The sequence below is a fragment of the Sorex araneus genome, chromosome 5, assembly GCF_027595985.1.
Source record: "Sorex araneus isolate mSorAra2 chromosome 5, mSorAra2.pri, whole genome shotgun sequence".
Taxonomy (NCBI): domain Eukaryota; kingdom Metazoa; phylum Chordata; class Mammalia; order Eulipotyphla; family Soricidae; genus Sorex; species Sorex araneus.
Genome location: NC_073306.1, coordinates 139912621 through 139930047, shown reverse-complemented (window position 1 = coordinate 139930047; position 17427 = coordinate 139912621). Strand labels below are relative to the sequence as shown.

The window sequence follows — 17427 nt, the reverse complement described above, 5'->3', positions numbered from 1 at the left end:
CTGACGACGCCGGCAGAACCCAGACGGGGAGTTTCAACCGTGAGGGTCTGGGAGGGTGGGGCCTCAACGCCGAAATCCACACCAGCTTCCCAGTGGCTGTGACTGGGCCACCTCCTCCAGGAAGCCTTCACTGATTGATGGGGCCTCCCTCAGGACTTGTGCCTAAGCCCTGCAGGACAACTTGAACCTGCCTGGCCCTGGAGGGGTGGGGGGTGGGGGGTGCTTCTGGTCTCAGCCGGGGAGACTCCCAGAAAGGAGAGAACAAGGCAGGTGCGAGGCCACCAGCCCAGAGCCTGCTGCAGCGGGTGCTCCACCCTAGGCGCCTGGGATGCTGAGCACCCTGGGACCTGCCCAGAAGCTCGAGATGCTGGGCCAGGCTGGAGTCAGGTGGGTGCGGGGGCGGGATGGGGCCAGAGGCGCAGGGAAGAGGTGGGAAGGGAGGGGAGGAGAGGGTGGGGGTGGGGAAGGGGGAGGGACAGGCAGAGGGGTGGAGAGAACAGGGGAGGGGCAGGGAATGGAGAGGGAGGGGAGGGGGAGGGATGGGAGAGGGGGACGGGAGGCTGGGGGAGGGGCGGGGGCGGGGAGAGGGAGGGGCAGGGGCGAGGCAGGACCTGTGCGAGCCCAGGCCTCGCGGGGGCACTCGGTCCCAAGTCAGCAGGCTTCACCTCAGCGGCCCCTCCCCTCCCTGGCGCGGGCAGGAGCGCGGGCTGGGGGGGCCTCTCCGGGGGGCGGAGGATCCCACTGCGGCCCCCGCCCAGGGCCCGGAAAGTTCCGGGCGGGACCGGCGCTGGTCTGAGGCGGAGCCCCTCCCGCCTCGCCCCGCCCCGCCGCTCCCCTCCCCTCCCCTCCCTGCCCTCCCAGCTCTCCCCGCCCCTCCCCTCCTTTCTCCTCTCTCCCGCGGCGTGCAGTGGCGGGACGGCGGGTCGCCGCAGCCCGCAGCCCGCAGCCCGCACCCGGCCCGCACCCGGGACCTGCGCCTCGGCCAGGCGCGAAGTCGGGCCGCGGGCGCCGGAGCCGAGCGGGAGCGCACCATGGAGCTCGGGGCCCGGAGGGCGCTGGCGCCGCTGCTGCTGCTGCTGGGGGCTCTCCTGCCCGGTGAGCTGCGGGGCGCCGGGAGGGGCCCCGGGTGTGAGCCGGCGGCCGGGCAGGGGTTAACGCGAGCTGCCTGGAGGGGAGGGGCTGCTGCTGGCTACGTGAATGGAGGCGCCCCTCCCCGCCCCTCCCCTCCCCGCCCTGCCGCACCTTCGCGCTGCCGGGCTGGGCCTCCCCAGGGACACCTGAGTCTCTGCCCCGCCCCAGCCTGGGGGTCTCGGGGGCTCTGGAGTGGGGGGGCGCGGTGGAGCGGGCCTGTCCCGAGCAGGGCGCCCTGGGTCCGTCCGCCCGCCCCTCCCGCGCGCGGGCAGGGGGCAGCAGCCTGGTGTCCCCGCAGCCGGCGGCCACGCGGAGCCCCGGGCGCACGCCGAGGAGCGGCTGCTGAAGAAGCTCTTCTCTGGCTACAACAAATGGTCACGGCCCGTGGCCAACATCTCGGACGTGGTCCTGGTGCACTTCGGCCTGTCCATCGCACAGCTCATTGACGTGGTACGGAGGGCCCCGCGCTGCCTGTGGCCGACCTGGGGGCCCCAGCTTGGGGTTCCAGCAGGTGTCTGAGACCCTTTGGGCCAGCCGCCGGGGTGGGCTCGGGAGGAGGCCGCCACGTGCGGCCCAAGCTCCGGGCAGGTGTGGGAGAAGCCCCGGACGCAGCCTTCCTTCCTTTCTCCGGGGCCCTGGGCCATGGGGGTCTGGGCAGCCCCTTCCCATAAGCAGGGTGAAGGCAAGGGGGTCCACATGGGGGTAGGGATGGCCCGGGGGTGGGAGGGCTTCTGGAACCGGGCCCTGGGCCCTCCTGCTGAGTTCTGGGGTACAGCCAGGCCGCATCCCAGGGCGTTGGGGAAAGACAGGTGCCCCCCCCCCCGCATCGAACGCCTGGCCCCCTGAGCTTGCTGCCCACTCTCCACACGTCCAGAGGGACCAGCCTGGGCCGCCACCTGCCCACAGCTGCCGCCTCAGCTGCCTGTGAGCTGCCGGCCAGGGCACAGGGCGACTGAGTCCTCACTGGAGAAGCCGGGTACTGCACTTGCCCCGGGGGAAGCCGGGCACAGGGGTGTGGAGAGGCGGGCACAGGCTGGCAAGGGCAGCAGGTACAGGAGCAGGGCGGCGGGCACGGGTGGGGGAGGGGCCGTGCGAGTTGGGCATGTTGTTGAGGGAGGGGTATGGGCAGTGGGATGGGGTGAGGGAGGGGTGTGGGCAGTGGGATGGGGCGAGGGAGGGGTGTGGGCGGTGGGATGGAGCGAGGGAGGGGTGTGGGCGGTGGGATGGGCGAGGGAGGGGTGTGGGCGGTGGGATGGGGCGAGGGAGGGGTGTGGGCGGTGGGATGGGGCGAGGGAGGGGTGTGGGCGGTGGGATGGGGCGAGGGAGGGGTGTGGGTGGTGGGCACGGGTTGCAGGTGTAGCTGTGGAGGCTGGGGACGCTGTCTGCAGGGGCGCTGCCAGGCCAGTGTCTCAGAAGCTCTCAGGAGGCTGGGCCACGTGGACAAGGAAGTGTGTCCAGCATGGGCCATGCTCCTTTGTGTCCTAGGACGAGAAGAACCAGATGATGACCACCAATGTGTGGGTGAAGCAGGTGAGAAGTCAGGGCCGGCCCTCCCTGCCCCACCCCTCCCACCCTCCCCAGCCCCTGCCTCCTCTAGCCCCCCAAGCCTGCCCCTTCCCCCAGGAGTGGCGTGACTACAAGCTGCGCTGGGACCCCACTGACTACGAGAACGTCACCTCCATCCGTGTCCCCTCGGAGCTCATCTGGCGTCCAGACATCGTCCTGTACAACAAGTGAGGGTCTGGGTGGGCAAATGGGGACCCAGGAGGGGAGGGGCAGGGGCGGGGGCTCAGGACCACCGAGGGCCACCTGGGCTTGTCGTGGGTGGGGTCCCTGGGTGGGAGCCCTTGCACACTTCCCCCGCCAGGGACCAGGGAGGAGGAACCAGGGGCTCCAGTCTCAGCTCCTGCCCTGCCCCTACCCCCGTGATGCCACCCGTCCCCAAACCCACACCTGCTGCCATATTCAGACAAAGGTGCCCTGGGGCCACACCTTGCTCCAGGGCCACGCCTGGCTAATGGCATCTGTCGGGCACCACCCCAGGGCCCAGGCTGCACAACCTGGGCTACAGTCTTGCCAGTTGGATCAGAGTGACCGACGCCTGCGTCCCCTGCAGACATCGGGGGCGCACAGGGAAAGGTCAGCCGTGCCCCAGGACTGGCCTGGGCCAGCTGATGACACCCCGGGGCTCTGGGGGTAATGCCAGCCTGCCTCCAGCTGTGTCAGCAGCTGTATGTCCCGGGGGCCAGTGCATGGTGCGGAGGGTGGGTCTTTGCCATGGCGGCCCTCTGGGGAACAGTCTTCTTCCTCTCGGTTTGGTGTTTGGGGCTGACCCCTGGCTCTGTGTTCAGAGATGAACCTAGCAGGGCTCAGGGCACACCGTGGCCGCACCTTCCCTCTCCGTTGTCTCTCCTTCGGGCCAGAGCAGGGCCAGGGCAGGAGCCCTCGCGGCCACTCCTGTGCCCTCTGCCTGGGACCGCAGCACCCGCAGTGCCCACGGCCTCGCTGGCCTGGGCAGGAGTCAGCCCCCACACTAGCCTGCATCTGACACAGGTGACCCCACAAATGGGGGCTTCCCGGACGCCTTGCAGAGCCTGTCAGTGTGCTGGCAGTGGTGTGCAGGGCAGCGGGGCGTCGTGTGGGAGGGGGGGACAGCGTGGTGGGGAGACAGCAAGGGCGTCAGTGCAGACAGGGGCCAGGGTGGGAGGTTGTAGATGAGGGTGCAGTGACCCTTGACCAGTTTGGCCCTCACACAAACCCCAGGAGCGGGGTACCTGGACCCCACCGTGGTCCTAGGGCCCTAGCCGTGCCCCGCTCGGGTGGACAGCAGAGAGTGAGCACAGCTCCAGCCCCAGCAGTATCAGGGGTTGGGGATGCCTGCACGTCCCTCAGCCTGTGTCGCCTGGGCGGGGAGCAGGTGTGAGGTGTGTGGGCAAAGGCACATAGGGGCAGGTGGGGGGTCCGGCCGTCATCAGGGGGTTGGGCCTCAGCCCGCTGTTCTCTGTCCTGCCTAGCGCGGACGGGGACTTCACGGTCACCCACCTCACCAAGGCGCACCTGTTCCACGACGGGCGTGTGCAGTGGACGCCGCCGGCCATCTACAAGAGCTCCTGCAGCATCGACGTCACCTTCTTCCCCTTCGACCAGCAGAACTGCACCATGAAGTTCGGCTCCTGGACCTACGACAAGGCCAAGATCGACCTGGTGAGCATGCACAGCCGCGTGGACCAGCTGGACTTCTGGGAGAGCGGCGAGTGGGTAATCGTGGACGCCCGGGGCACCTACAACACGCGCAAGTACGAGTGCTGCGCCGAGGTGTACCCCGACATCACCTACGCCTTCATCATCCGCCGCCTGCCACTCTTCTACACCATCAACCTCATCCTGCCCTGCCTGCTCATCTCCTGCCTCACCGTGCTGGTCTTCTACCTGCCGTCGCAGTGCGGCGAGAAGGTCACGCTCTGCATCTCCGTGCTGCTCTCGCTCACCGTCTTCTTGCTGCTCATCACCGAGATCATCCCGTCCACGTCGCTTGTCATCCCGCTCATCGGCGAGTACCTGCTCTTCACCATGGTCTTCGTCACACTCTCCATCGTCATCACCGTCTTCGTGCTCAACGTGCACCACCGCTCCCCGCACACGCACGCCATGCCCGCCTGGGCCCGCCGCGCCTTCCTTGACGTGCTCCCACGCCTGCTCTTCATGCAGCGGCCGTCTGTGGTCAAGGACAGCTGCCAGCGGCTCATCGAGTCCATGCACAAGCTGCCCAGTGGCCCCCGCTTCTGGCCCGAGCCCGAGGGGGAGCCCCACTTTGGGAGCCGGGTTCCAACTCCCTCCCAGTCCTCTGACGACCTCCCGGACACACCGGTCAAGCCCCCGCCCTCCAGCCCGGTGGCCTCAGAGCAGGCCTCTGCTCCGCCACCCAAGGAGGTCCTGAGTGGCAGCCCAGGGCCCAGTGGTCCCCCTGCTGGCAGGGGCCTGACCAGAACCTGGTCCCTCAGCACCCAGCACGTGTCCCGTCCCGGTGAAGGCATGGGGGGTAGTGTCCGCTGCCGCTCCCGTAGTGTCCACTGCTGTGCGCCCCAAGATGGACAGTCCCAGGCCGCGGGCCCTGCCACCAGCTCCCCAGCCCACCTCCTGCCCCCGGCCCTGCCCCGTGTGTGCACCTGCCGGAAGGAGCTGCCTGCACCCCCAGATACGACGTTCTGGGGCCAGACCCCGCCGCTTTCGCCGGCCCTGATGCGCGCAGTGGAGGGCGTGCGGTATGTTGCCGACCACCTGAAGGCTGAAGACGCCGACTTCTCGGTAAGCCCCAGCAGCCCCGTCTCCCCCATCCCGCGCTCCGTGGGCCCCTGGGACTGGCGCGGCAGGTCATTGGGACCTTAGGGCAGCCGCATCCCCACCCTCTGTGCCCGCTGCCTGCTGGCCCCAGACTCCGGGGAGCAGTGGGGGTGTCGGCTGGAAGGAGATGGAGGGGCTAGTGTCTGGGGAAAAGCCCTGTCCTGCCCAGCCACTTTAAGCTGGACAGCCTAGTGGGCAGGGGGTTGCAGGACCATGGCTCCCAGGAAACCAGGCCAGGGGGCCCAGACAGCATGCCTGGTAAGCAGAGGCTCCAACCCCGCCCGCTCCCCATCCTCCGTCTTGGGTTAGGGACCCTGCAGGTCTGCGTGGCAGCTGCCTGGACTCAGTGTCCAGCTGGTCTGGGGGCTGACGCCCAGCTGCCACAACGAGCTCTATCCTACCTGCCATGCCTGCCCCCTGGGCCTGCCCCTCTCCTCTGTGCCTGCCAGTCCTGGGGTCACAGGCAGAGCCAGGGACAGGCAGGGCCAGTGCAGGGGCCTGTCCATCTGCTTTCAGCACACCCCGTCCCCAGAGACAGGGAAGCTGTTCGAGGGCTTTCTGGAAAATTTCCTCTGGGAGAAGGGAGTCTAGGAATGCCCTTGCCAAGACCCGCAAGGGGCAGCCTGCAGGGCATGGGGAGAGGCCCGAGTGGAGTAGCTGAGGCCCGAGCCGGCCCAGGGCTGCCTGAGGCTGCACCTGCCAGCTGGGCATGCCGGTCTGCTCAGCTGCAGCCTCAGGAGGAGATGCCCAGGAGGGGCCACCCAGTAGGGGCTGCCCAGTCCCGCTCACGGGGGTCAGTCATCCGGCCCGCCGCGAGATCTCCCCGGCCATCCCCATGGAGGCCCAGTGGCTCTGGCCCAGCTTGGTGGACAGTGCTAGCCGCTGTCCTGGGTGGGGCAGAGGCTGGGACAGGTCTGCTTGGACCTCGGCACTCGTGCCATAAAGGTGCAGCACATCTCAGCCCCTTCTCTTCTGCTCCTCTGTGCCGGCCTCCTGCTCTGGGCCCTCTCTGAGCCCTGTGGGGCAGGTGCCCCCAGCTGGGGATGAGCTGACTTTCATGCTGGGGCCAGGGGCCGCTGGACACTTGCCCTACGGGGCCACACTGGGGCTTGGGGGCCCCCTCCGGGCTTCGCCTGCTGCCGTCCGCAAAATGGGGCGGACTCAACTTCCTCGGTCACTGTGATGCAGCCTGGCTGAGCATGGCCCCAAGTCTCCTGACGTGGGCGGCCTCCCCAGAGCACCCCCAGGGTCCAGGGTGGCCTGCACAGGGCTCACTGGGCAGCAGAGCGCCTGCACACAAAGCTCTAGTTCCACAAGGTTCTCCCTGCTGGGAGCCTGGGTGGGGCCCCCGCACTGACCGACATGTCTGTGCGGCCACTGACCGCTGTCCCTGCAGGTGAAGGAGGACTGGAAGTACGTGGCCATGGTCATCGACCGCATCTTCCTCTGGCTGTTCGTGCTCGTCTGCCTGCTGGGCACCGTGGGCCTCTTCCTGCCGCCCTGGCTGGCGGGCATGATCTAGTCGTGGCTGAGCCTGTGGGACACAGCAGCCACGGGGCGGGCGGGTCAAAGCCCTGCCACTGGGGTACCTGCATGGCCCAGCAGCACCCCCTTCTGTGTCCCTGTCGAGAATGGGAGGGGCTGGGAGCTGTCTGTCCCGCGTCTGATTAAAGTTCCTTGGGGCACAGAGTCCAGCCAGGGCTGTCTCCTTCCCCACCTGGGCACGGCAGGTTTCCTCAGCACTGGTGGAGTGAGTCTTGGCTGGTGAAAACCCAAGCCTGGGGCATCAGGGGCCTGCGGGGCCAGCACGACGCCGCTACCCGACCGTCCCAGGGTGGGGCGGGGGACACATCTCCCAGGGCTCCTGGGCAGCTGCCCAGAGGCGGGCACTTTGGGGAAGTCTGGAGCAAGCTCTGCTATGTGGCCTGCACGCTGGGGGGTCTGCAGGAACCCAGGGGGCTCAACAGGAGCACAGGCGCTGCATCCTGGGCCCAAGATTGAGGAGCACAGATCACGTGACCCTAGGAGTGCTTCTGGGAGGAGGGCCTGGGCACATCTTTGGGCCAGCTGCCCCCTTCCCTGGCCCCTTGGCCTAGGGCCCGTGAGATCATGCCCCAGTTGACAGTGACTGGGCTGTGGCCACACAAATCATGTTACCAAGGGCATGAAGGACCGTGTCCAGCTCTGCCCACACCCAGGGACATGTCACTCAGCACAAGGACACTCTGAGCTGGGCTGTGAGCACCACAGCATCCCCCCTCAAGGCCACATGGAGCATGGGGTGGACGCAGGGTGCAGGGGACGGTGGGCGCTGTCACTGCCCTGACCCGAGCCCCACCCCGAGCCATGACCCTGGCCAGCCTGGCTGCCCCCCACCCCGCTGGCTTGTCCCCAACGGCACAAGGGGACACAGCACAGGGCAGGCCTGAGCATACTTGCAGGTGTACGGCCACAAGTCCCTGGAGCCTTGTGTGGGTAGAGCACAATGGCTGCCATAGTGCCCCCATGTGAGCACCACACAGGGGACCCCAGCACTGTGTCCCGGCACAGGGAGCCAGTGGACACTTACTGCCCGGGCCCATGGCCTCCAGGGTGGTTAGGGGGAAGCCAGACCCATCCCTGCAGCTTGGCCTTGAACCCGGGGCTCTGATGCCACTCCCGTCCTAGCCAGCGCAGCCTCCTGCCCACTGGAGTCCGGTCTCAGGGTCCCATGCGCACTGTCCTTTCTGGAAAGTTCCACATCCTTCCAGCGCCTACTGTCCCTATCTGCGTATGTCACCTCAGGCAGCGTGGTAAGCCACATGTCAACAGCATGGGGGGGGTCCGTCCTGCACTGCGCTGGCCCTGGGCCACCCCCAGGGAGACCCTTCCTGACACCCCCTCCTGCCTCTGGGCATCTCCCCGAGTGGACACAGGGCCACAGAGGGTCTGCCTATCACACCGGGGGCCCTGGGGCGGCTCTGCCGGGTCTGGAAGAGCAGGATGACTCAGGAATGGTGTCCCAGGGGTGGTGTGGGGCCCAAGCCAAAGCAAGCCCTGGTCTCCCATGCCCACGGCCACATGGGCCACCGTCACCTCCCCTGCAGTCACGTCCACCAGCCTCAGCCCCAGCCCCAGGGCAACAGTCCACAGCTCACAGCCCTCCCAGGGAGCTGGTGGGCATTCCCTGGCCTCAGGACCCCCAGAAAAGGGAAGAGGCTCTGGCCCCCCACACACAGCTGGGGACCTCTTGGTTTCCTTCGGGACTCAGCACTGGGGAGCAGGCGCGAGGCTGTGGTCAGGCCCGGGACCTGTGACCCTCACCCTGAAGTGTGGGCTCCCGGATGGGGGGAGGTCCCCATTCCCTGCCACCCCCAAGCCGGGCATCCCTGCAGTCCCAACAGCAGCCAGCAGAGGGCGCCAGCCACACGCAGGCCCCGCAAGGCCAGCACAGGCAGCTGCAGGACGGGACCCACAGGCACACGCAGCCATGTAGTCCTGGGTGCCGAGAGCCCTGGCAGAGCGGAGGCAGGGTGGCAGGGTGGCGGGGCCCAGCAGAGCCGTGCGAGGCAGTGGTGCGGGACTCCGGGGCCAGGTCCCCGCCAGGACCCTGCGCCCAAGCAGCCCAGGTGGTGGCCTCCCCCTCCCATAGGGGCTGTGAAGGCCAGAAAGGGGAGGGGGCGGCCCGGGCAGCCCGCCGACCTTTCCCCTGGACCCTTCACAAGGCCAAGGACCCCCACATGCCAGAAGTGCTCTGGCCCCCCCAGTAGCCCGGCACGCCAGCCTGACCTCCAGCCCCGCTGCAGTCTGGCCCCCCCTCACTGGGGACCCCTCCCCACACAGGCTCAGGGGCGCCGGGGGCGTGTGCAGGGCGGGGTAGAGGGTTTATTAGGAGGGTTGAGCTGCAGGGCCTTTGCCACCCCAGCAGCAGCAAGACCCCAGAGGCCCCGCTCCCCGCACCCCACCCGGGGCCTCCCCAGGGCGCGCAGAGGATCCTGTGGGTGGGCGGGGTGGGGCGAAGCCTCTGCAGGGGCACGCTCCGGTATGGGGGGGGCTGGGCGGGGCCTCCAGCAGGGGCGGGGCGGGGCTGGGGCGGGGCCGGGCGGGCGGGCCGACTGCAAGGCTACCAGTCCTGGACATCCCAGCCGTCTTCGGCGGCCGCGGGGGCCACCTTCCTGGGGGCGGGGGTCCTGCCCTCGCCGCCGCCGCCGCCGCCGTCGCTGTTGTTGGACGCAGACCCCCACACGTCCCAGCTGTCCGAGCTCCTCTTCTCGGCGGAAACGTCCGCGCAGGTCCAGCTGTCGCTGCTCGGGGACTGGCGCGCCCTGCCGGGGTCGGCGCCACCGAAGCTGTCCCAGAAGCTCTGGTCGATGGCGCTGTTCTGGTAGCTGTCCCCCCCGCTGTGCTGGTAGCTCTGGCCCTCCGGGGGCCTGTGGCGGAGAGAGCGGGGCTGAGCCCACACGCTGCGGCACCATGAAGATGGGCTGGGACCCTCAGACAAGCCACCCGCGAGAGGCCCTGTGGCCCTTCTCAGTCACTGGCAGGAGCCCCAGTGCTGCCACCAGGCAGGGAGCCAGTCATGCAGGGGGATGCTGGGTGGGTCACGGCGCCCAGGGGTGCACCAGAGCCCTGCAGTCCCTCAGCTCTGAGCTCCCAGCCCGTCGGGGGCTCCAAGGCCCTGCTCTCAGGCTTGGCCTGTATACAGGGGGCCCTGGGGCCTCGGGGACGTGACATGCAGCGAGACAGGCCCAGGCAGCTGTGGCGCGCACACCTGTCCAGGTCATCCTCTGTCCTGCCAGAGAAGAAGGAGGTGACATCTCGCCAGCCTCGGCTGCCAACGTCCTGCACCTGTGGGCAGGGGGTACGTGAGGGGAGCTGAGGCCACGTGGGGGTGGGGAAGTGAGCTGAGGCCACGGTGGGGGTAGGGTGGGACGGGGGCAGGGAGCCGAGAGCCTGGCTGTGGCGAGGGCAGAACACAGGCCTGGGCAAGGGGTGAGAGGAAGATGGAGCAAGCAGGAGTGAGGGGAAGCGGGAACAGCAGGTTGGGAGGAAATGCTTCCTGGACTCCGGCCCCACCCCCAGAGGCCCTGCTGGGAGGTGGAGGTCAGGTCGGCCTCAGCCGGACAGAGGCCTGACACTCACCAGGGACAGGACAATGGCAGCAAAGAGGACAGAGGACAAAAGCAAAAGATCAGTGACAGGGAGATCAGTGACGGCCCCACCCAGCTGCCAGCCCCACCCTGTGCTGGGGGGTCAGAGGTGGGCCTCTGCAGGCCTGCCCGACCCCCGCCGGACTCCACTTCCTGGTTCCTGGGGACAGCAGGGACCTGTTCCCAAGGCGGTGCACTCACCCTCTCCTGGGCCGGCTTGAGAACGTTCTCACTCAGACTCTGGCCCAGCTCGGATGCCTGGTAGGGTGAGGGTAAGCGTCACTGGGACTCGGGGACACAGGAGTCACGGAAATGGGGAGCCCAGGGACATTGTGCACAGCTCATGAGTCAGGGGCCTCCTGTCACCTAACAGCAGGAGGCCAGTGGGCGGGCCCAGGAGAGGTGACCCAGGTGGGTGCCTGGGTGCTAGGGACGGATACCAGGGGAAACAAGCACAGAGGACGGTCTCGAGGAACAAGAGTGTGATCCCGGAAGGACTTGGCTGCTAAGTCGAGACCCCTCAGGTGACTAACAGACACAAGACACAAATGACACAAAGACAAGCAGCACCTCTGAGCGTGGGGTGACCTCCAGGGAGCAGGCCGCCCACACCTGTGGCTGGTCGCTGCACTGGCAGCTGATCCTCACCACCTGCCCCTGGTCCCCAGCACGTGCACCTGTGTGCGGGCAGGTGGGCACGCGCGGTCAGGGGAGCCTTACCAGCTCTGGCTGCTGCTTGGAGCCCCAGAACTGGTCCAGACAGCGTGAGGAGGAAGGCCAGAGAGCAGGAGGAGAGCGAGGCGGAACAGCGGCATTGGGCAAAGACCAGCAGCCTGAGGCAGGCGTCGCCCTGGTACCACCCGACCACCCCCACTCCCAACAGAGAACTTGCAGAACCACTCAGGGGCCTGACTCGGACCCAGAGGCAGGTCACCCTCCTCTGCAGAGCACCCCCCGCAGGCAGAGCACGTCCTGACCAGGCAGCAGCACCGCAGGGCGTGCCCTCGTCCAGGGACCCTAAGCTTGCCACCAAGGAGGGGCCCTGCAGGCGGCAGCTGCTGTGGTGTCCCCGCTCTTAGCACACGGACCCCTGCACACCCCAGACACCCTGGTACCTTCTGCGTGGCCTGGGTTCCAAACTTGGTGGCCTGAAAGCAAAGGGGTCTAAATGCAGATGCAGTCCAGGGCCCTGGTGCCCAAGGAGGGGCCACTGGGGCACCAACGGCCCCTCCATGCTCTGGAGAAGAGGCCACATGCCGCGGTCCCCAAACCCCTCTCAAGCAGGAGCACCGCAGGACAGAGCACGCAGGGATCCCAATTCCCCCTTTCCCGCCCTCTCCCACACGGGAACCCTGAGCTTACACCCTCCTTGGCGGCCGAAGCAAACCTGCTGGCTCCCGAGGTGAAACTGCTCCAGCCCTGAGGAAGCAGAGGCACAGGGTCAGCTGTGCTACTGCAGGTACACCAGTGACCCAGGCCGCACAGCCCCTGCACTCAGCATGCACTCACGCGCCTCCCCCACCCCTGCACTCAGTGCCCTGTACCTATATTTAGCACCCCACCCTTGCACTCAGTGCCCCACCCCTGCAGTCAGCTCCCCCACTCAGCCCTGTACTCACCCCTGTATTCAGCCCTGCACCTACACTCAGCACCCCACCTCTGCACTCAGCACCCTGCGCCTGCACTCAAGAGCCCTGCATCTGTACCCAGGAGCCCATCCACCCGCCCCACCCTTGCAACTTGGTGCTCTGTACCGACATTCAGCACCCCGCCCCTGCACTCAGTGCCTCCCCCCTACACTTAGCATCCCCACACTCGGTACCTCACCCCTATACTCAGCACCTCAGCCCTGAACACCTGCACTCAGCACCCCACTCCTGCACTATGTTCCCACACAGTACCTGCCCCTGCCCACACCTGCACTCAGGACTGTGTGCCTGCCCTGAGCACCCACCACTGCCTGCACTCAGTATCCCCACTCAGTACCTGTCTCTGTACTCAGTTCCTCACACCTGCACAGAGCCCTGCCACCTGCCCACACCTGCACTCTGCACCTCACCCCTGCACTCAGCACCCTGCATGTGCACAGCGCTACACACCTGTACTCGCTGCCAACTGCACTACACTACTTGCTCATCTGCAGGGACACCAGCCTGCAGTGCACCACCCCCCCACCCGTCCTGCCTCTCAGGGCCAGGAGGAGGCTTCCCTCCAAGCACACAGATGTGTAAACAGCTGCCTCCCCTGTTTGCCCCGCTCGGCCTCACTCCAGAAGGCGCAGGCTGACTGTCACCACTGCCCCAGCGACCCCTTAGTGGCGGCACACCACGGAAGGGGCCACGGAGCAAGCCTGCCCAGGTCCTACGCCATTGGCCCAAGGTGGAAAGCGCTTTCCTCCCAGACACGGCCTTCAGCGGGGTCAGGCTCAGAGCCTCGGGTCAAGCTGGGTGTTCAGGACGAAGACTCTGCAGTGGGTCACGAGCCAGCGGGACACTGGCTTCTACAGCTGCAAGGACAGGGCAGCCCAGTGCCGTCCCAGGGGCCCGTGGCACCACCCCAGCTCCAGGAGCAGTGCAGACCTGAGTCGGGGGCTGGAGCAGGAATGACCGCAGCCTGGACCCCCAGCAGAGCATGCTCGCTCACCACCCGTGAGCACAGAGATGTGCTCACCGAACACAGCGATGACATGGCGTGGTTGAGGAAATCGCCCTCTTTCTGGGCTGGCGGCACCGTGTTCCCGAAGCCCACGTAGCGCTTCTCTGGGGCCCTGCAGCACACAGGCAGTGTGGGGCCAGGGGCGGCAGGGCAGGGCAGGGCAGTGCGCCCCCCGTGGGCCACCCCCAGGTCCCCAGCCTTACCCCTGGTAGGAGCCCAGGTCCTCGCTCAGCCAATCCTCAAAGGCCTTGTCAGAGGAGGCAGTGCTGCTTGGGGGCTGCCCAGAGACGCTGAAAGGCAGGACAGAGGATGAGGGGGCCTTGCCACCCCCGAACCCAGGGCCCCAGGGCCAGGACACCCGGCAGTTCTGCCCTGCGGGGCACCAGCACGGTGGGTCCTGGTCTGTGGTCTCTGCGACACACGTGCCCTATCTGCACCCCCCCTTAAAGGGATGGCGCAGGCACAGGAGAGCAGCCCCTGGGCTCCCGGCCACAAGTGAGCGCCACAGGCCCGGTGACCGCTGACGCAGGCGGCAGAGGGAGAGGGGGCTACCGGGGCACAGAGGCTGGCCGCGTCTTCGGCTGGGGCGGGGTCCAGTTCTGGGCAGGTGATGTCTCCAGGCACCACTCTCTCCCTTCGGCCAACGTGGCCACCTGAGGGGGCACGGGGCAAGGGTCAGCGCGGGATCCAGCTGGGACCTGGGTACAACCTGGGAGCCAGACGGGACGCCCACAGGGGCCACCAGCTGGCATCTGCCAGGTGTGGGCGTGGGCTGCAGGCCTTGGGCCAGGGTGTGGTGCGCTCCCGGCTCCAGCCCACCGCAGGTCTCCCTCCCCCGTCCGAGGAACGCTACAGACCTGGTCCCGGAAGAGCGCGGCGGCCTTGCTGCTGTACTTGTCCTGCAGGGACCAGCAGGGGTCATAGTCCTCCTGCGCCTCCAGGAAGGCTCGGAACTTGGCGTTCCCACCCACCTTCATCTTCTCCAGCTCGATGTCCTTCCACTTGTCCATGGTGACTGAGCGCACAAAACTGGAACAAGGACGCCCCGTGAGCCCATCAGGCCAGGGTGCACGCCTGCTCTCTGGGACCATGGGGGGCACTGACCTGAGGTGCACCCCAAGTCCACGGTGCTTCCCCGAGCACTCCAGGCAGATCCAAATGCCATAGGTGACGCTCACCCACTGAGGGCTGAAGGCACCGCACTCGAAACACACCTGAAGGGCACCAGTGCTCAGCAGGAACCCACCCTACGGCCCTCCAGGCCCCCGCCACCCCTGCCGGCACCTACGTTGTTGTCATCTTGTACTCGTACGTCCTTGAGAACTTTCCTGGTTCTGGGACTGGCCATGATGCTGCAAAGGGGAAATAGTGGCGGTCTCACGGTGCTGCTCCAAAATGAGCCCCCCCAGCTACTCCCGGGCTCACACAGGCTCCTGGTGCCCTGGCAGACAACAGCAGCAGGGGCCGCCTCACCCCCACCTCCCAGGACACAGGACCCTTCAGCCCTGCCTTGCAGGCACCAACTCCCCAGAGAAGCCCCAACAAACCACCACATGCTCCCTCACAGCCTTGAGGCCCAGGAAGGGACACTGAGGCACCCAACCCCGTGGGAGACTGCAAACAAGCTCTGCCCCAAATGAGACGACTACACAAGTCGTCTTTGTAGTAAAGCTTCGCCCCACCTGAGTCAGTTGCATAGAGGAGCCAAAACTCTGTAGATCAGCTCTGCCCCACCGAGACTGTGTGCAGAGATGACTGTGTAGACGAGCTCTGCCCCACTTGAGGTGACTGTGTAGACAAGCTCTGCCCTGTCTGAGGTGACTCTAGACAAGCTCTGCCCCATCTGACGTGACTGTGTAGGTGAGCTCTGCCCCACCTGAGATGTCTGTGAACACGAGCTCTGTTCCATCTGAGGTAACTGTGTAGATGAGTTCTGTCCCATCAGAAATGACTGTGTAGGGGGCTGGAGCGATAGCACAGTGAGTAGGGTGTTTGCCTTGCAAGCAGCCAACCTGGGTTCGAATCCCAGCATCCCATATGGTCCCCTGAGCACCGCCAGGAGTAATTCCTGAGTGTAGAACTAGGAGTAATCCCTGTGCATCGCCAGGTGTGACCCAAAAAGCAAAAAAAAAAAAAAAAAGAAAAAAAGAAATGAAGAAATGACTGTGTAGACAGACTCTGCTCCATCTGAGGTGACTGTGTAGATACACTCTGCCCCATCTGAGGTGACTATGTAGGCTATGTAGTAGTGACTATGTAGGCATACCCTGCCCCACCTGAGGTGAATGTGTAGATGAACTCTTCCCTGTCTGAGGTGACTGTGTAGACGGACTCTGCCCATTTGAGATGACTATGTAGGTGAACTCTGTTCCATCTGAGGTGACTGTGTAGACGCGCTCTGCCCGACCTGAGGTGAATATGCAGATGAGCTCTTCCCTGTCTGAGGTGACTGTGTAGACGGACTCTGCCCCATCTGAGGTGACTATGTAGGTGAACTCTGTTCCATCTGAGGTGACTGTGTAGACGCGCTCTGCCCGACCTGAGGTGAATATGCAGATGAGCTCTTCCCTGTCTGAGGTGACTGTGTAGACACCCTCTGGCCCAGCTGAGGTGAATATGTAGCTCTTCCCTGTCTGAGGTGACTGCGTAGATGAACTCTGCCCCACCTCTGCTGACTGTGTAGACAGGCTCTGCCTTGTCTGCGGTGAACGCGGAGAGGAGGGTGCCCACCTGAGTGACTGTAGATGCGCCCCCTCTGAGCTGACTGGGTAGACACACTCTGCCCCGCCTAAGAGACCGAGTAGACGAGCTCTGCCCAGTCTGAGCTGACCGTGGAACAGCTTGGCTGCCTCTACCCTCAGGCGCAGCCCCTCGAGACCCGCGTTTCCTCTCTCACCCCAAAGGCAGCCCTGGCCACCTGCTGCCTGACCCTGCACACCCGGTGCCGGCTGGAGAGGGGATGGCGGGGCGGGAGTGGGGAGCAGCAGAGGGCAGGAGGACAAAGGCGGGGCGGGGGGGGGACAGGGGCGGGTGTGGGCCCGAGGGGCGGCTCCGGGGAGAGTGGGCGCCGCCGGGGGAGCTCAGGGCCCGCGCGGGGGTGGGGGAAGGGCGCCGGGGCGGGGGGCAGGGTGGGGGCTCGCGGAGACGCGGCGCCGCGCGGCGAGCCCAGGAGTCTCCGCAGGGAGGGGCGCTTACGTGGCGGGGGAGTCCGGCGCCGGGTGTCCGGGCGGGTGGACGGGCCGCTGCGCACGGAGGTCGCCGGCCGCCCACCGGCCGCCACCAGCTTCCGGCTACGTTGTGCTGTGGCCGCAAGGCATGCCGGAGCGTGAGGGGGGCCGGGGCGGCGCTTCCGGGGCGGGGCGATTTGAGGGCCCGCCCCGGTCTCCAAGGAGACGCGTGGGGGCGGGGCGGCGGGCCCGAGTGCCAGCAGGTCCCCGCGCGCGGTGGGAGACTGTGAGGCGGCGGCTGAGGGCAGCTCAACTCAGGGCGGACTGCGGGGGGGACCCGGCCTCCGACCTCGCTCCCGGCACCAAACGGCAGAGCTCAGGAGGCCCGGGTCCCGGAACCACGGAGCAGGCGGAGTGGCGCGGGCAGCTGGAGGGAGGACAGGCTTCGGGCACAGGGCCGTGCACGGTCACGCACACGCTCAGGCTCCGTGCACAGAGTGCAAGGCGTCTTGCACAGATGACACGCACTGTATCTGTACAGGTGTTACCTCTGGGCGGGAGAAACTGAACTGGGGAACCGCTCTGGCCTTGCATACAGCCAACTCGGGTTCCAGCCCAGCACCCCACATGGTCCTCCAAGTCCTTCCAGGAGTGACTCCTGAGCAATTTCAAGTGGGGCCTCCAAAATTTTTAAAAATCACATAGATATTCTGCACTGTCACACATGTCAAGAGCAGGCGTCACGTGCAGATGTGAACAGGTGTCACGCACAGGTGTGTGCAGGTGTCACCTACAGGTGTGCACAGTCGTCATGTACAGGTATGCGCAGTCATCATGTACAGGTGTGTGCAGGTGTCTCACGCAGGAGTCATGTAGTGTATCACGTAGGGTGTTACACATGAGCATCACACAAGCACATCTAAGCTAACTGCACAGCGTGTGAAAACAGGCCTCCAGTATGTGGGAGCCCCGGAGAGAGCTTTGCACTGTGAGACCCAAGGAGA

General features: G+C 66.5%; 2 protein-coding genes across 7 annotated transcripts; one reads left to right on the top strand and one right to left on the bottom strand.

Annotated features, from left to right (window-relative positions):
- Window positions 1-518: 518 nt before the first annotated feature.
- On the top strand, window positions 519-7161 carry CHRNA4 (cholinergic receptor nicotinic alpha 4 subunit). Of its 3 annotated transcripts, XM_055140565.1 has the most exons (7): window positions 520-1095; window positions 1430-1581; window positions 2006-2180; window positions 2617-2661; window positions 2755-2864; window positions 4146-5436; window positions 6869-7161. In XM_055140565.1, the coding sequence occupies exons 4-7, from the start codon at window positions 2632-2634 to the stop codon at window positions 6992-6994; spliced, it is 1557 nt and encodes a 518-aa protein (XP_054996540.1). In that variant the 5' UTR covers window positions 520-1095; window positions 1430-1581; window positions 2006-2180; window positions 2617-2631; the 3' UTR covers window positions 6995-7161. The 3 variants fall into 3 exon arrangements, with proteins under 3 accessions (XP_054996539.1, XP_054996540.1, XP_054996541.1); XM_055140564.1 differs by lacking the exon at window positions 2006-2180 and having other exon boundaries at window positions 519-1095; XM_055140566.1 differs by lacking the exons at window positions 520-1095; window positions 1430-1581; window positions 2006-2180; window positions 2617-2661 and having other exon boundaries at window positions 2756-2864; window positions 4282-5436.
- A 2155-nt stretch (window positions 7162-9316) lies between these two features.
- Window positions 9317-17122, bottom strand: ARFGAP1 (ADP ribosylation factor GTPase activating protein 1). 4 transcript variants are annotated; one of them, XM_055137891.1, is made up of 13 exons: window positions 16452-17114; window positions 14545-14608; window positions 14361-14470; window positions 14114-14285; window positions 13809-13909; window positions 13460-13546; window positions 13272-13368; window positions 11964-12020; window positions 11717-11749; window positions 11322-11351; window positions 10803-10859; window positions 10223-10299; window positions 9317-9881 (listed from the first exon to the last, which is right to left on the bottom strand). In XM_055137891.1, the coding sequence occupies exons 2-13, from the start codon at window positions 14602-14604 to the stop codon at window positions 9575-9577; spliced, it is 1188 nt and encodes a 395-aa protein (XP_054993866.1). In that variant the 5' UTR covers window positions 14605-14608; window positions 16452-17114; the 3' UTR covers window positions 9317-9574. The 4 variants fall into 4 exon arrangements, with proteins under 4 accessions (XP_054993866.1, XP_054993867.1, XP_054993868.1 ...); XM_055137892.1 differs by having other exon boundaries at window positions 10223-10293; window positions 16452-17092; XM_055137893.1 differs by lacking the exon at window positions 11322-11351 and having other exon boundaries at window positions 16452-17122.
- Window positions 17123-17427: the final 305 nt, after the last annotated feature.

What these genes read in the sequence shown, in the direction of transcription:
- ARFGAP1 (XM_055137891.1), bottom strand. Translation starts at nt 14,604, where the DNA reads ATGGCCAGTCCCAGAACCAGGAAAGTTCTCAAGGACGTACGAGTACAA. An exon ending in GGACTTGGGGTGCACCTCAG is followed by an intron (nt 14,286 to 14,360) that starts GTCAGTGCCCCC and finishes TCCTTGTTCCAG; the next exon opens with TTTTGTGCGCTCAGTCACCA. An exon ending in GAACCCAGGCCACGCAGAAG is followed by an intron (nt 11,352 to 11,716) that starts GTACCAGGGTGT and finishes TGTCTGGACCAG; the next exon opens with TTCTGGGGCTCCAAGCAGCA.
- CHRNA4 (XM_055140564.1), top strand. Translation starts at nt 540, where the DNA reads ATGGGAGAGGGGGACGGGAGGCTGGGGGAGGGGCGGGGGCGGGGAGAG. An exon ending in GCTGGGGGCTCTCCTGCCCG is followed by an intron (nt 1,096 to 1,429) that starts GTGAGCTGCGGG and finishes GTGTCCCCGCAG; the next exon opens with CCGGCGGCCACGCGGAGCCC. An exon ending in CCAATGTGTGGGTGAAGCAG is followed by an intron (nt 2,662 to 2,754) that starts GTGAGAAGTCAG and finishes CCCTTCCCCCAG; the next exon opens with GAGTGGCGTGACTACAAGCT.